The following is a 16,173-nucleotide window of genomic DNA, read 5'->3' on the forward strand; positions in this document are numbered from 1 at the left end:
TGTAGGTGTGAGGGTACAGTATATATTTAAATGTGTGTGTGTGTGTGTATACCCATATGTGCTTTTGAATTAATGTTTGTTGTGTGTTTGTGTTTAAATCTATGGTTTAGTATTGAAATCCAGTAGGGGCATACTGTAACTAAAGTGTGTGTGTGTGTGTGTGTGTGTGTGTGTGTGTGTGTGTGTTTGTACAGCGATCAGCCAGTCACCTACAGCCTGTGTCGTCGCCTCCCTACGGACCATGTGAGCGGGCAGCTACTGTTCAGAGTGGACATCACCTCCACTGGACATGAAGGTGTGTGTATGTGTGTGTGGGTATCATACTTTAGGGCCGCAAGTAATGATTCTTTTCTTTATCGATTAATATTTTGATTATTTTCTCTATCAATCAATTTGTTTTTTGGTCCATAAAATGTCATAAAATGGTGAAAAATGATTATCACTGTTTTCGCAAAGCCCAAGATGACATCCTCAAATGTCTTGTTTTGTCCCGACCAACAGTCCACAACCCAAAAATATTCAGTATTACTGTCATAGAAGACTAAAGAAACTAGAAAATATTCACATTTGAGAAGCTGGAACCAGAGAATTTGGACATTTTATTTCTTAAAAAATGACTCTGAACAATTAATCAGTTATCAAAACAGTTGGCGATTAAATTAATGATTGGCAACAAATCAATTAATCTCTATCATTCTTTTTTGGGTAATGTAAGTGAGTGGCAGGCCCTTTTTAATTAGCAATAAAGTGTTTTGCAGTCAAAAATAGTTTCACAGTTAACAAGATCATTCCCAAGGCTGGTTAATAGTGCAGGGTCAGTGGGTGGCATGGAGCGGGACCCTGAACAAACTGCTGTCTATCATTGACAATGCCAACCACCCCCTGACAAACAAGATACAACATGTTAATTACAAAGCTTTAGAGGTGAAGCCTTGAGTGAGCCAGGCCAGCTGTTTCCCCCTTGCTTCAAATCGTGCTTAGCTAAGCTAATTATCTCCTGGCCCTAGCTTCATATTTAGCAGACAGATATGAGAGTGGTATTCATCTTCTCATTTAAGTCTCAGCAAAGGGCAAATGAAGGTATTTCACAATCACATTCACAATCTTTTTTTATCCTTCTGTTCTCTCCTCCTGGTCCATCCTCTCCTTCACTCAGAAGCCTCTCCAGATGCAGTGGGAACTATCTTGGGTGGTGCTGTGAACGGCGACCCCGGCAGTCCCTCCGATGACGAAGACCTCCCTCACCCCTCCTCATCCTCACGCGTCACATGTGGACCCTCCCCTACAGGATCTGATGAGGGCTCCCTGTTAGTCAATGGGGCTTGTTACTATGGCGATGACAGCGTGTGGCGGGAGCCTGGGCAGGTGGGAGAAGAGGATCTGGTTCCTCCGGCTCTGGGTAGCCACACCCACCGGCAGGTGTCACTCAATGACTACCTGGACGCCATTGAAGCTCCCAGGAGCCCTGGGGACCGACCTCTGGTGGGGCCTTCGCCGAAACTCCGCTCCAGCTTTCCAACGGACACACGGCTCAACGCCATGCTGCACATAGACTCAGATGAGGATGAGGAGACAGCAGGGCAGCACAGGGACCAATCACAGGAGACAAAGACTCAGCAGACCTCAGACGTATCGAGAAGGTCGGCTACATCTGAGTCTCGACAAGGGAATGAGGTTTCCATAGGAGAGCCACACGGGTCGACTGGAGCTGGTACTGGACCTGGAGCTGCAGCAGAGGCCGGTTCCTCTGCCAGTGCTCAGCCTGGGGCTGAGCCTGCAGGGGCTGAACCTGGAGCTGGAGCTGCAGAAGTTGCAGCTGGAGTTCAAACACAGACAGGAGCATCAACCTCTGCTGATGCAGAAGCTGTGACCACAGAGGCTGCTGGAGCGTCAGCTGAGGCTGCACACATCAGCGGAGAACCCTCCACAGCTTCCAACTCAGGTCAGGCATCAGGGGCCGAGGCAGCTGCAGCAGAAGGCCCAGGGACCCAGGCTGGGCCGGGTGCCTCTGTGGGGGAATGTACCTGCCAGGAGCAGAGCAGCTGGACAGGTGCAAACCAGGAAGTGTCCTGCAGTCCTTCACTCAGTGGTGGTCCACTTTCACCCATTCAGGTTAGCAGCTGTAGAACTGAAGCTAGATGTTGTGGAAAATCTTTGTCAGACTCTGCCATTAGATAACCAGGACTCATATTTGTCAAACAAAAGAATTATGTGAGTTCCTACTCCTGACTTTGGACTCCTGTGGTTAGAAGGGTGAGGATTTCTCTTGTTGAAACTTGTTGATGAGCCTGGGTAACAGACGCTTTTGACAACACCTCCTCACATTAAGATATACTTTGCAGCAGATTTTAACAAAAAAATACAAAAAAACTTGTATAACTTATATAAAACTTACATACTGTAACTTTAAGGATACTCCAAAGATCCAACTGAGGAGTAAAAAAGACATTTATCAAGCAAATTGCTCCCAATTAAAGCTAAGTATAAAGGCCAATTCATGGTTTCTGCATTCCACACTCTGCAGACAGCTGTGGAGTTGCACGTGGACCACGGACGCACATGCGGTTAAATACATACCTTGATCTGGGGTCTGCAGACATAGATGTGTTCCACATGTGTGCACTAGTAGCAAGATTGCAGCCATGATAACTTTCCAGAGTTGTAAAATCCAGTCTGTGAATTTTACAAACCGCAGTGTTTTCATTTACTCACCAATACTTTGAACAAATACTGCCATGTGGACGTGGAGAGTATGAATTGACCTTAAGGCTGAATCCAAATGTCCAGAAATGTGGAGGTTTGGATTTTGCCTAATACTAACCTAATAATATATATTTAATACTTTAAGAACAATTCTCAAGTGATCACATGATTCATTACAAAACAAGAATTGCTAATAACCCTCTTCTCCTCTCCTCTCCTCTCCTCTCCTCTCCTCTCCTCTCCTTTCCTCAGGAGGTGGAGACAAGAAAAGAAGTGGCTCCAAAGGCAGAGGAGGAAGGGGCAGAGTCATCAAGCAGTGAGGCAAATGGGCCAGTGGCAGCAGCTGCTCCGACCAGCAGCAGCATAGCTGATCAAGGAGGAGGGACTTCTGAAGCTGGTAGGTGGTAAATCTGAAATTTATGTAAATGAGACATAAATTCTGTCCATAAAATCACATTATACAGCTCATGGCAACTACAGTATGTATGCATCTTTTTAAAAAAATCAGACTCAAACCATTAAAAATATCACATATCATAAAAGTGCTTTTATATTGCTCAAATGTATTACTTTATGAACTGTATTACTACTACACTCCTGAAAGTGTGTGTGCTTTTCACTCTCATGTGATTGTAAATGTACTGTATGGCTGACCCAACTCATTTGTCCTTTATGTGAAAGTAAAATAAAACCAACAAAGCATCTTAGCTCCACTGAGCCGTGTATTTTTGATAATTGCAGGCGCGACAGCCAGAGGTGGGGATGGGCAGGAGGAGCAGCAGGAGGAGGAAGGAGGGGAGGTGTGGAGGAGGAGGCGATCTATGCAGGCCTCTGGAGGTGTGGCCCAGAACCATGAGGTGTGCGGGGCCAGAGAGAGTCTGAGCGGGATCGTTGTGGAGAGTGAGGGAGGTGAGATGCAGGGCTGTTTATATATTATATAATATTATTATCACTGCTGAATTTAGAATTCTGAAATGTATCCCTTACACATCTCCACACATTCTCACCTCCTGTACTACTTTGCTCCTCCATCAGGGGCGCTGTGCAGCTCCACCAGAGCAGCAGGTTCACACGAGGTCTCCTTAATGGTTGTTATTGAGAGAATCAAGGCTTTCATTCAGCTTCAACATCTATATTTTGCAGTCTGCTGCTGCAGCGATTATAGCCACTTCTCTTGACCTCATGCTGTGTTCTCATCTAACAGGAGCTCTGTACTCAGAGTGTGTGAAGAACATGTACATTAAGTGGAATACTAACTAAGATAGTAACAGGTTAACTAGGCTGAGCTAAGTTAATGTTCTTTCTGACACTTTAATGTGTAGCTTTGTTTTTTTAAGTCTTTTTGCTTCTTTCTTTTTTCCTTTTAAGTGTCTTTCAAGCTAGAATATCTGTATTATTATTATTATTCAAATGTATTGATTCCACCACCAGTATTTATTGTATGCTACAACAAATCCGATTTAAGCAGACCAACCTTCTGAGCAGCATCTCTCCAGGTCAGAGAGGATTGAGCGATCAGGCTTTATTAATAAAGACTGGAGCAGATCACAGCAGGTTTTCTGCAGCCACCAAAAAAGCTGATGGATTACAGAGAGAGGAATTGTGTTTGTTTAACCAATCCACAGCGTCAGATAATGGCAGATACTGTAAGGGTGCTGAGCTTGAGGTGAGATGGACCAGCTGTAGGATCTGAGCTTGCAATTTGCAGATCTGGAACTGTCGCAATGTTAACTTCTATTGAATATGTCTTTGCGTGTGTGTGTGTGTGTGCAGGTGCCACAGCTCAGGTCAATGGCCACCAGTCTGTTCGCTCCCTGCCATCTGTCCGCCATGACATCAGTCGTTACCAGAGAGTGGACGAGCCGCTACCACCTAGTGAGTGTGTGTGTTTGTTAACATGAGGAAAAAGGTGTTAATCAGTACAGCACTACCCACAGACTCACCTATCGTGTGTGTGTATATTGCACATTGTCCTAAAAGATTTGAAAGCTTTGTCTGCACCAGGATAACGCTTGACTTTAAAGGACAAGTTCACAATTTTTCAAGTGTGTCTTAAAACAACAGTCAGGTGTCCATATGAACAGTGAAAGAGGTTTTCCTCGCTGTAATCATTCCTCCTGTTCATACTGACTATTAAAAGACTCCCTTCAAATGTGCTTTCAATGGAAGTGATGGGGGTCAAAATCCACAGTGTGTCCACACAGTCATTTTGTGCAAAAATGCATTTAAAAGTTGATGTGAAGCTTATATGAGTCTTCATCAGTCTGAGTTAGTCATATCAAGTGGATATCTGCCACATTTACAGTCTTTTTAGCATCAAATTCCCTCTTTGTGTTTCCTCGGACAGTGTTTCCCTGTTGCTTCCCTTGAAGCTTCTTATTAGATAGTGTCTGATGTTTTTAGGAGATCCCAGATTTTTATGTTTTCTCTCTCTCTCTCTCTCTCTCTCTCGTGAGATTTATTGTTGGGAAAAAAATCTAATAGGAAGTGTGTGCTACAGGTCATAAAGATGTGTTTTGCCATATGCAGAGGACAACAATCATTTCTCTGTATTAAGCTTCTATTTTCTTCATCAAATATTGAACCAGTTTATAAAGTTGACAGACAGAACAGACATAGATCTTTAGTTATTAGTGATTGAATGTTATCTTCCCAGCTCTTCATCTTTTCAGTGTTCACTCATTTACACCTTCGCTGAAATTCTCACCATTATTGACAAGCCAATGGATGTATAACATTCATTTTACACTTGTTTGTTTTGATACTAAACCTCAGCCTGGCCTTCCCAAGGTGTGTGTGTGTGTGTACTTAAGTCCCTCAATGTGTGTGTGTGTGAACCAGACTGGGAGGCTCGAATTGACAGCCACGGTCGGATCTTTTACGTGGACCATGTGAACAGAACCACAACTTGGCAACGGCCCACTGCTCCCCCAGCCCCGCAGACCCTCCAGAGATCCAACTCCATACAGCAGATGGAACAGCTGAACCGCAGGTCAGAACACACACACACACACACACACACACACACACACACACACACGCAGATACACACACAGATATGGTCAGCCTCAATTCAATTTTCCCATTATTTGCGTGATAAATTCATCTATGTGTGAGATCATATGAAGATTGTCATCATGGTAACTAACATACACACATGCACCTCTTCAGGTATCAGAGTATACGTAGGACGATAACCAATGACAGCAGACCAGAAGAGCAGTCAGCCAATGAGCTGCCAACAGATGAGACTGATATGCACCCGTCTATTCCAGGTAATCCTCTCACTGCAATGCATTCTGGTTTATGTAGTCGGGAAAGAATGTCCTTGAACTTTGCTTCACACACTTTCTCTGACATTGCATTTGTGTGTTGCAGAGCTGCGTAGAGACAACAGCGTCGCTCAGTCGGGCTCCAGGTCTCGCCTCAGCCTGCTGCTTCAGTCTCCCAGCGCCAGGTTCCTCACCAGCCCCGACTTCTTCACTGTGCTGCATTCCAACCCTGTATGGACACTCGTTTTTTTTCTTCTCTCTCTCTCTTCTTTCTTTGAACCCATCCATCCCTGTTTTCCTCTATCTTTTTCTCATAGATGACACTCTATTTGTTTCAGGAACCTCTTCAACATCTATTTACCACACACTCATTAAGGGACTGTACAAAAGTTATTAAGGTGGGATCGTGACATCAAATAAAAGACTTGATGAAGAAAAGTCAACTCAGCAGTATGTAAGATTCTACTGGTATTTAACAGTGCTCTCGTTGGAACACCTGATCATGCAATTCAGGAATCATGTGATTGGTTTGATTATGACAGACAGTTCAGGCCATGACATCATCTGATCTACTTTTATTTTACTATTTGGGAAATCCGATGGTATGGAAAAACATTGCACTGCTAGTCCATCAGTAGCCACATGAGCTGTCTATGTTAAGGGGCGGATCTGAAGAAAATATTAACACAACAAAATGAAATATATGGTTCAGGTCCCCTTCCCACCCCAATCATTTTTGTACAGTCCCTTACTCATAACAATCAAATCACATATGTAAGAATGGTGGTGGATAGTATTTACACAGTATTACAGTGGGACAGCTACACTTGACAAAACCTCCCTCCTGTCTCTGGTGGATGTGTTTCCTCTCCTGTCTCTGTCTTCTTTCTTCCCTCCTTCCTCTCTATCATGAATTCTCTCCTGCTTCTCTTGCTTCTTTCACTGTCCCTCACTGTCTCTCAGAGTGCCTACCGTATGTTCACCACCAACACGTGTCTGAAGCATATGATCAGTAAGGTTCGTCGGGATGCTCACCACTTCGAGCGCTACCAGCACAACAGGGACCTGGTGGCCTTCCTCAACATGTTCTCCAATAAACAGCTGGAGCTTCCCAGAGGCTGGGAGATGAAGCACGACCACACCGGCAAGGTGGGGATGAGAGCCATATCAATTAGTCTGAAAGTCTCATATTCTATAAACCCAAAGGCTTTAAGGGCTGTGGATGAGGTGTAATACAGTTTTGAGTCTTTAATTCAGTGTTAGAGTGGGTGCTAATTGTCTCATGTTGCATTTTATGGGCAAAGTACATTTCAACATCTGTCACAAAATTCTTCTTGTGGCACAAAATTAAAAATAGTATGTTGTCACCATGCTCATTTGTCAAAGTTGAAACATATTTACTGCTGTGTGTAAATTAGAATGTAGAAATAAATTAATAAATCTAGATTTTAAAAATGCATTTACTTAATTTATATTTAGTTGAGCTTTATTATTTTATTTATTGATATTATAATAGTATTAATAAAAATTTAATTTTATATCTATATTAATATCCATGTGTATATTTCACTGTTTATTTATATATTTAACTATAAATAAGTAAGTAATTTTTAATCATTGTGAAACTGATTTTGTGCCATGAAAATGCTCAGTACATCACAGAAGTACATTTTATATTTACCAAGTGTGACAAACATACAAATTGTTTCAGTTGTTTCAAATTAATATTGATTACAATACATTTCATGTCACAAAATGTGTGTATGTGTGTGTGTTTGTGTGTGTGTCTGCAGCCTTTCTTTGTGGACCACAACTGCCGAGCCACAACCTTCATCGACCCACGGCTGCCTCTCCAGAGCACTAGGCCCCCAAGCATCCTGGCTCACCGGCAACACCTGACGCGCCAACGCAGCCACAGTGCCGGGGAGGTCAGCCCCCGGCGACTGGTGAGACACACACACACACACACACACACACTTGTGTCTAAAGCTGACATTTTTACACATTTTTATTGCTGTAGGGATCTCAAATATCACGGGACAGCTACTTTACCCGCTTAAACTAATCTATCCTCCTCTCCTCATCTGTAGGTGGGTGAAGACCCTCGTCACACTGGCCCACCCGTCCTGCCGCGGCCTTCCAGCACCTTCACCTCTGCCAGCAGGGGGCAGTGCCAAGATGTTGTGCCAGTGGGTCAGTATACGCACGAAAAGACATATACACATACACAGCTTTAGAAATATTCAACTTTGACCCACATGTTTCTGTCTGCTCTTCTTCTAGCTTATAACGACAAAATTGTGGCGTTCCTACGACAACCAAACATCTTTGAGATTTTGCAGGAGAGACAGCCAGACTTCAACCGGAACCATTCACTCAGGTACACACAAACACACATACACACATACAATACCTGACAGAGGTGTGTATTTGTAATGGTCTGTAGCTCCCACTGTATATGAAGCATGCATAGCTATATTCACCAGCATCTTACTCAGTTTAATGTTGCTATGACAACAGGGAGAAGGTGCATCTGATCCGCACAGATGGAGTGTCAGGATTGGCCAGGCTTTCAGGAGACGCTGACCTTGTCATGCTGCTAAGGTGAAACCTGCTTTTCCTTCCTTTCTTCCTTCCTTTCCTATTTTTAATGTACTTCTTCCCTGTCGTAATGTATTAGTTCTGCATTATTTTCCCTTTATTTCTTTTCAACCTAGGTCACTCTGTTGAGTTAATTCTGTTTATTCAATTTCTCTCTTGCTGCGTCTCTCCTCTTTCTCTCCTCTGCAGTCTGTTTGAAGATGAAGTAATGTCATACGTGCCTCCTCACGCCTTACTTCACCCCAGCTACTGCCAGTCACCTCGGGGATCCCCTGTCTCCTCCCCACAGAACTCACCTGGTAAGAGACGAGTCACACGCATATTGAACATCCCTCTCTTTCTGAATCTTCTTTATTAAAATGTTGCTATGAAAGGTAGAACTGAAAAGACAGTTTAGGAGCTACAGTATGCAAAAAAAAACCTAGTTTCCCCATCAACCCCTACTCATTCAAATACATTTAGATGCTCATTCATCTTGCATAGATCTCTATATACATACACAGAACCAATGAGTAGACAGCCCAAAATATAAAAGGGATAATGACATTGATTGGTCATTCTGACCCCAGAACAACAATTTGGAGGGAAATAAAAACAGAGTTGCATAGTTGTAATAAATACAGTACATTCCTTGTGTTGAAAAATTGATATTAACCTTTATTTCATAAATATTACTGTATTCAAGCCCTGTGTGGCATCCACCCTGTTGAAGAAGGAAAAAAAGGAAATCAAGAGTTTTTGTATAGACATTCAAAAATCATTCAGTTGGAAAAAACTCTTGCTACTATTGATATCACTTTTATCTACCCACATGAATGATGTATATCTGGTGATGTTACATGTGATACTGGAGTACCAAGATGTGAACCACTGCATCAGCACTCGTTATAAAGTTCACTGAGTCTCACACACTTTGTGGGTTGTAGTAGTGATGGAGTGGAGGAGAGTGATTGCGCAAGCACAATTACTATAACAAACCTGGATTTGGTTGCTAATACAGCAGAACATACATAGAGAAATTTGATCTGCCCAGTTACACAGTGTGTCCATAAGCACCTTCACTGTCTAACAAAATCATCTGAATTCTACTCTTACACTATATTCTGTAAAACTGAGTGATAATCATACACAAACATGTAAAGATAGATTTCAGACTTAGTTTGTGGTTGTCTTCAGTACAGCTACATGTGCACCAGTTCAGCATGTGTAGAAATCAAAAGCTTGACAGGCCTATGGTGCCTAAGTAATGATTTAAGAGTTGCTGTTCAGAAGAGGGGTTTTGCAAATGGTACATTCTTTCTGATGTCTGCATTGACTTTTGTTTACTCCCTATTCCAACTTTCCCTATCTATGATATTATCAAATAAGATTTATTATCCCCCAAAAAAACACCTGTGGAAAAAAATTTCAGTACACATGGGTCACAGATTCTGTGTGGAAGATAGAAACCATCACCAGTAAGCTGCTTGTACCACACCAAGTGTGACTTTCTGTCTAATGTAGAATATTAAAAAGTGTAGGTTATTTCCAACATTTTTGTTTAACCAGTAGAGGACAATGTGCAGCTTCTAGTTATTTACCTATTTCAACACAGAATGTCAAATATCTTTAATGGTTTAGAAAGCTTCATTTCACCATCACTACCCATTGATGAATGTCAAAAGTTGTCAAATGGTATTCTGGGAAATGTAGTTAAATCTGTAACTCACCTGTATCTGTTCCTCTTTCTCTCTGCCTGTAGGTACTCAGAGAGCCAATGCCAGAGCTCCAGCACCCTACAAGAGAGACTTTGAGGCCAAACTGCGCAACTTCTACAGAAAACTGGAAACTAAAGGCTATGGACAAGGACCGGGGAAGCTAAAGTAGGTGGACTGTGTGTCTGTGTAACTGCAGAGAGCAACCGTCCTCTTCTGTTTCTTCGTATTCACATTTGTGTATGTGTGTCTCAGATTGATCATCCGTCGTGACCATCTGCTGGAAGATGCCTTCAACCAGATCATGTGCTATTCCCGTAAAGATCTGCAGCGCAGCAAGCTCTATGTCAGCTTTGTCGGGGAGGAGGGGTGAGTATGTGGGAGGCCAGGTCACAGGTGCATGTGTGTATAGTACATCTGTGACTCATTTCCAGCTTATTACAGCATGACACTACATGTGGACAGTCTGGTTAAAGAGGACATATTCAGCTTTTTGTGATTATCTGTTATTTATATACTGTTATGATGCTGAATATTTATGTTAAACATGGTTGAAGTTCCGAAACTTGAGGTTAACATATGTAGAAATGCTCCCTGCAAGTCAAAAGTCAGTGCTTCAACCTGCTCTGAACACTTCATTGGCAAAGTCAGCTCACCAGACATGCCCATAACGGGCTGTCCATAGCCTTGGTTGCTAAGGTTTCTTAAGGTTGCTAAGACGGGAGCTAAAACACACTGAAGAGCTACATAAAGGGTCAGTATAAGATAAATAAGGACTTTTTTTTTAACTGTAAATCATGCCAAGATATTTCAGTAGAGCCCCAGATGAAAAATATTGACCTGTAAATGTGCAGAATATGTCCCATTCAACACATACTGTACTATCTTAATCCTTGAAATGGCTTTTGAAAAGGTCCTTGATGATGTTTAGCAGGTGTAATCTTTACTGTGTTCACCACCTTAGCTTACCATGTTAGTATGCTATTTTTTGCTAATTATCACTAAAAAAACAGAGTGTAGCTGAGGCTGATGGGGATGTAGTTCTGCAGGTAATTTGTCATAAACCAAAAGAACAAATGAAAATTTGACCTGGTGATAGTGAATCTACAAAACTAAATATCAATTCTATCTTCTTTTATTGAGAAACATGTACTAGAGGGAGATTTTCATTTTCTGTACCCTGAATGGTTGTAGAGTTTCCTTAAAAAGTCAATGAAAAGTGAAGATGGAATGGAAGAGGAAGGAATGGATTTATGTTTATTTTTCAGACGAGAAGGAAAGAAACCATTGACATAAGTTTGTAGTAAGTATAAGTGTGTGTGTGTTGCAGGTTGGACTATAGCGGCCCTTCCAGAGAGTTCTTCTTCTTGGTCTCCAGAGAGCTGTTCAACCCGTATTATGGTCTGTTTGAATACTCTGCCAATGACACCTACACTGTCCAGATCAGCCCAATGTCCGCCTTCGTAGACAATCATCATGAATGGTGAGATTTACTGCATACACACACACTCATTAAGAGACAATGACAGATATTATCTTCAGCATCTTGATTGCTCTGATGTGTTTTAATGTGTGTGGTTTTGTGTCTGTGTGTGCGTTTCAGGTTCCGGTTCAGCGGTCGTATTCTGGGTTTGGCTCTGATCCATCAGTACCTGCTGGACGCCTTCTTCACCAGACCATTCTATAAAGGCCTACTGCGCATGTACGTATGTGGAAACGATGCGCAAATGCATGATCATACATGCACATACACACAATATGCACGGACATAGACGGAAAAAATTCATGTCTATGTTTAAAACATTTTTAAATCATTGAAAGGTGTTTATAAAGTTTAAATGTATTCTAGCACAATCGAATCTTCAGCTGGTGTGTGTTCAATTCGACTGAGGAAGATCTTACAGATCAAAACATCAAAAAAAAAAAGAGAATAAAATTATTTATTGGGAGCTTAACAGTGTGTAGACCTCACTCCTTTGCACCCTGCAATGAAATTTTTTTTATCTTGCACCTGAATAATTTGCCTGGATGTGCACAAGTTTGGTCCCTCTTCTGATTAATGCAACTTGAAATACTAGAGAATGCACACACTTACACACTCTCTCATCTGCCACTGTGTAGTCCATGTGACCTGAGTGACCTGGAGTATCTAGACGAGGAGTTTCACCAGTCCCTTCAGTGGATGAAGGACAATGACATAGAAGACATGCTGGACCTCACCTTCACCGTCAACGAAGAGGTCTTTGGACAGGTTAGAGTCTGTGTGTGTGTGTGTGTGTGTGTGTGTGTGTGTGTGTGAGTTTTGTTAAATTATGTTTGGCAGAACATAGAGAAAGACAAAGGATTGATTGTGTTGGTAACAAAATGTCTTCTGTTTCCTCTTGAGGACAAAAAAGGTGACTTGAGTAGTATTTAGTTTGTGTGTCTTTTGTGTGTGTGTGTGTTCTTATAGATAACAGAAAGAGAGCTGAAGCCTGGTGGAGCCAACATCCCTGTCTCAGAGAAGAATAAGAAGGAATACATTGAGCGGATGGTGAAGTGGAGGATAGAGAGAGGAGTGGTGCAGCAGACTGAAAGCCTGGTCCGAGGCTTCTATGAGGTACAGCTTTCTGTGATAGAACTCTAATATATGTTAAAAGTAACACAAAATATATTCGTTTTCAGTCATTAAGTTCTTTATATATCTGCATCTTTACACTTTTTCCACGTGATTGAATTGCTATAACAAAAAATAGATAATGTGACCCTCAGTGGCAGCAGTCAACCTCTGGTTCAACATACATTCTGGGTTGTAATAGTGTGTGTGTGTTTCCCAGGTGGTGGATGCCAGGCTGGTGTCAGTGTTTGATGCCAGGGAGCTGGAGCTGGTGATCGCTGGCACTGCTGAGATCGATTTATCAGACTGGAGGAACAACACAGAGTACAGAGGAGGTATGGACTGTTTATCAGACTAAATATTTAGTAGGGAATGAAATGAGGCAGAGGAGGGTGTTTGATTTTTTTCTCATCACCAAATTTATTGTAGCTAAGGTCCCTTTTGGAGATCTTATTAGTGATTGAACTATAGCTCATCATTTTTTCTCCAGCCTATGTAATCACTTTATTCTGCACCATAACAGAAATCAGAACTGCAGTAAAATTTAATGTGTCATATTAAGTTTGCTTATCATATGATGGAATTTGAACATCACATGTTGATGTTGTTTTTTTCACTTGTTTACAGTTTGGAACAGTCCACAGTGATCTGAACACGCAGACTTAATCATCTATTCTTCCACAGTTAGCTGAACCGTTACCAAGACTTTTAAATTCCTCCTCCATTTAAACATATGTTTTTTTTTATTGTTTCTACAGTTGGATGTTTGAGCTTCACTGTGCAGAATGATGTATGTGCAGAATTTGACACTAGAATGCTGTTTTCAATTTCATCTGCTGAAAGAGGAAAGTTTCTCTGTGCTCACTGAAAATCTGATTTTTAGGGGTGGGCCTATGAGTGTGCCATTTTCTGACAGCAATTAAATTGTGTTTTGGTAATTGTCAGTTGAAATCAAGTCAATTTAATTATATAGTGCCAAATCAGGGCACTTTTCATATTGAGCAGGTCTAGACCGTACTCCTGGTTATGCAACTCAGTTATGACAGACAGTCAGACAACTAATCTCATTTTAGGAGACATTATCAGATGTAATTAATATATATATTAATTATTTGGAATCTTGTAGTGGGGAAGGCCCTCAGTTGGTTGACACTTTCAGTGGCTGTGGTGTTATCTGTTCATTTAGGAGGTCTTGGCTCAGGGAATATTTAGTGTGCCATTTTTTTGGTGATCGCTTACATCACTTTTAATTGGTTGGGTAAAAAAATATTGCTCTATTAAGATATTAGATGTTCCGTTCTCTCCTTTATATTATATTAATGTTCAATTGAGTTGTATCAGTTTAATACTGTTATGTTATGTTGTAATTGTTTGGTTACGTGATTGGGAGGACTTCAGCATATTGTATTTTTCCAGGTTTTTGTCTCTGTTGGGCTCTTTGCTGCTGTAATGACCCCCTCTGAATCTCACCAGTATCATCTAATCGAGCTCTTGTCATCCACCATCATGATGATCCTGTTGTCATTTTATCATGTTTAGGTTACCATGACAACCATATAGTGATCCGGTGGTTCTGGGCAGCTGTGGAGAGGTTCAACAATGAACAGAGACTTCGGCTCCTGCAGGTAGGTGTAGATGTAGGTGTGTGTGTGTGTGTGACAGACTGAGGTTTGTTGTTTATTACACCTCGGGACCTCTATCTTCTTCCTTCCTTTCTCCTTTCCTTCCAGTTTGTGACGGGGACATCCAGTATTCCTTATGAGGGCTTTGCTTCTCTGCGAGGCAGTAACGGACCCCGCAGGTTCTGTGTAGAGAAGTGGGGAAAAGTCACCTCGCTGCCCAGGTAAACACAGAAAGACTCTGCAGCACGGATGTGATCACAATTTGTTTTGGGATTTTGGGGTAAAACTACTCCAAGTACAATTTACTCAAAAAAGAAACTTTAGTACATGCAAACACAGTAAATCTAACTTGTTGCTTTACACTTCTGATACCATATAAAAATGGTGATCACTGTTTGTACAAGCATAAATCCAATTTAAGTAAAAATAAAATGTAACCAACAGAATGTCCAACATCACTTTCTGTGGTCTCTCTCCAGAGCTCACACCTGTTTCAACCGGCTGGACCTGCCGCCGTACCCATCCTTCTCAATGCTGTATGAGAAGATGCTGACCGCAGTGGAGGAGACCAGCACCTTTGGGCTAGAATGAGATCCCCACCCTGAATTCACCCATCCCTCCCCTCAGCTCCCCTCAAGGACTATCAGTATCTGTGAAGAAAGGTAGCCATGAGAGAACCTGGAGGAGGCCTCAAAAACCTGGATTAGGAGTCCAATTTGTGATCTTGTATTTAATTTATAATGAGCTCTGTTTTATATCAGAGGCTGCTAAGACCTTTGAACCAGGAAGCTGCACTCTGACATCTTAATATGTCTCATGTATAGAGGTAAAGTACTCACAGTTTTTGTTGGACCTGCACATATTTCACACCAACTTAGTAATACATGCTTTCACCTGTGCAATGTGACGAATGAAGACCTACACTGCCTTCTGGACCAGGATCAAAACGGCCTGGATTTGACTTATCAGAGACCCGGGTGTTTTTTTTTTTTTTGTTCTCCTTGATACCAGGAGGTTAAGGTTCAGGACTATGGAGCATGTACACAAGAAATAAGAAGCAACCACTGCCTTCATTGAAAAAAACTAAGTGGATTTAGCCTTTTTTATTCTAGTTCGGATGGACCATGGAGGATCATAAGTCCAGTCCAGAATGTACTACTCACTGTAGTACAGCGTCTCCTTGTGGCCTGTAGTTGTAACTGCACTCATGTAGATAGTGCATTTCTCTCTCAAAGCCTTTCCAGGACCGCCTGAAGTAAACTTTTGGTAAAGTTTGTCGGATTTTCCTGTGAACGTTGCCTACAGCTGATTTTGTGAGTCTGGACAGTAGCTTTGCTATTGTTGCTATGAGTATTTTCATCTACAAGAAAAAGTGCTTTTCTAATGACGTGGCGGTGACATGTTGTGATTTGAATGTAAGTAAGTTCATGATATAGATTGTGTGGGGAGGGATTTTTCTATCAGATCTGGCTCAATTGGCAAAAAATATTTGGCCACCGCTCACTTTGGATTAATGTGTAGATGAGTTACATGGAACCATATCCTTTACTTTGTATTTAAAACTAGCTTTTATTCAGGTCTAAGTTGTTGAAACTATTCTACTCTCAAGATCTGTCAACTGAAAGAAAATTTTAAATCCAAACATACAAAATCTGTTAAATGTCCACCCACCAGTGGTGGATCTA

The 16,173-nt window shown here is 41.7% G+C and overlaps 1 protein-coding gene across 2 annotated transcripts in view; it reads left to right on the plus strand.

Annotated features, from left to right (window-relative positions):
• The window catches only part of hecw2b (HECT, C2 and WW domain containing E3 ubiquitin protein ligase 2b), a 28,148-nt gene extending 12,384 nt beyond the window's left edge, over positions 1-15,764 (plus strand). Inside the window, exons 7-30 of one of the 2 annotated variants that reach the window (XM_042404868.1) lie at positions 195-295; positions 1,157-2,112; positions 2,956-3,100; positions 3,445-3,612; positions 4,477-4,578; positions 5,545-5,695; positions 5,875-5,978; positions 6,082-6,206; positions 6,939-7,124; positions 7,769-7,921; positions 8,066-8,168; positions 8,259-8,355; positions 8,496-8,579; positions 8,766-8,875; positions 10,318-10,438; positions 10,526-10,639; positions 11,601-11,753; positions 11,874-11,972; positions 12,392-12,521; positions 12,723-12,869; positions 13,087-13,201; positions 14,406-14,491; positions 14,597-14,709; positions 14,968-15,764. In XM_042404868.1, the coding sequence (XP_042260802.1) occupies positions 195-295; positions 1,157-2,112; positions 2,956-3,100; positions 3,445-3,612; positions 4,477-4,578; positions 5,545-5,695; positions 5,875-5,978; positions 6,082-6,206; positions 6,939-7,124; positions 7,769-7,921; positions 8,066-8,168; positions 8,259-8,355; positions 8,496-8,579; positions 8,766-8,875; positions 10,318-10,438; positions 10,526-10,639; positions 11,601-11,753; positions 11,874-11,972; positions 12,392-12,521; positions 12,723-12,869; positions 13,087-13,201; positions 14,406-14,491; positions 14,597-14,709; positions 14,968-15,079 (3,775 nt within the window). In that variant the 3' untranslated portion in view covers positions 15,080-15,764. The remainder of the gene's footprint in view (positions 1-194; positions 296-1,156; positions 2,113-2,955; positions 3,101-3,444; positions 3,613-4,476; positions 4,579-5,544; positions 5,696-5,874; positions 5,979-6,081; positions 6,207-6,938; positions 7,125-7,768; positions 7,922-8,065; positions 8,169-8,258; positions 8,356-8,495; positions 8,580-8,765; positions 8,876-10,317; positions 10,439-10,525; positions 10,640-11,600; positions 11,754-11,873; positions 11,973-12,391; positions 12,522-12,722; positions 12,870-13,086; positions 13,202-14,405; positions 14,492-14,596; positions 14,710-14,967) is intronic. The other variant, XM_042404869.1, reaches the window with a different exon arrangement.
• The last annotated feature ends 409 nt before the right edge of the window (positions 15,765-16,173 follow it).

The sequence above is a fragment of the Thunnus maccoyii genome, chromosome 24, assembly GCF_910596095.1.
Source record: "Thunnus maccoyii chromosome 24, fThuMac1.1, whole genome shotgun sequence".
Taxonomy (NCBI): domain Eukaryota; kingdom Metazoa; phylum Chordata; class Actinopteri; order Scombriformes; family Scombridae; genus Thunnus; species Thunnus maccoyii.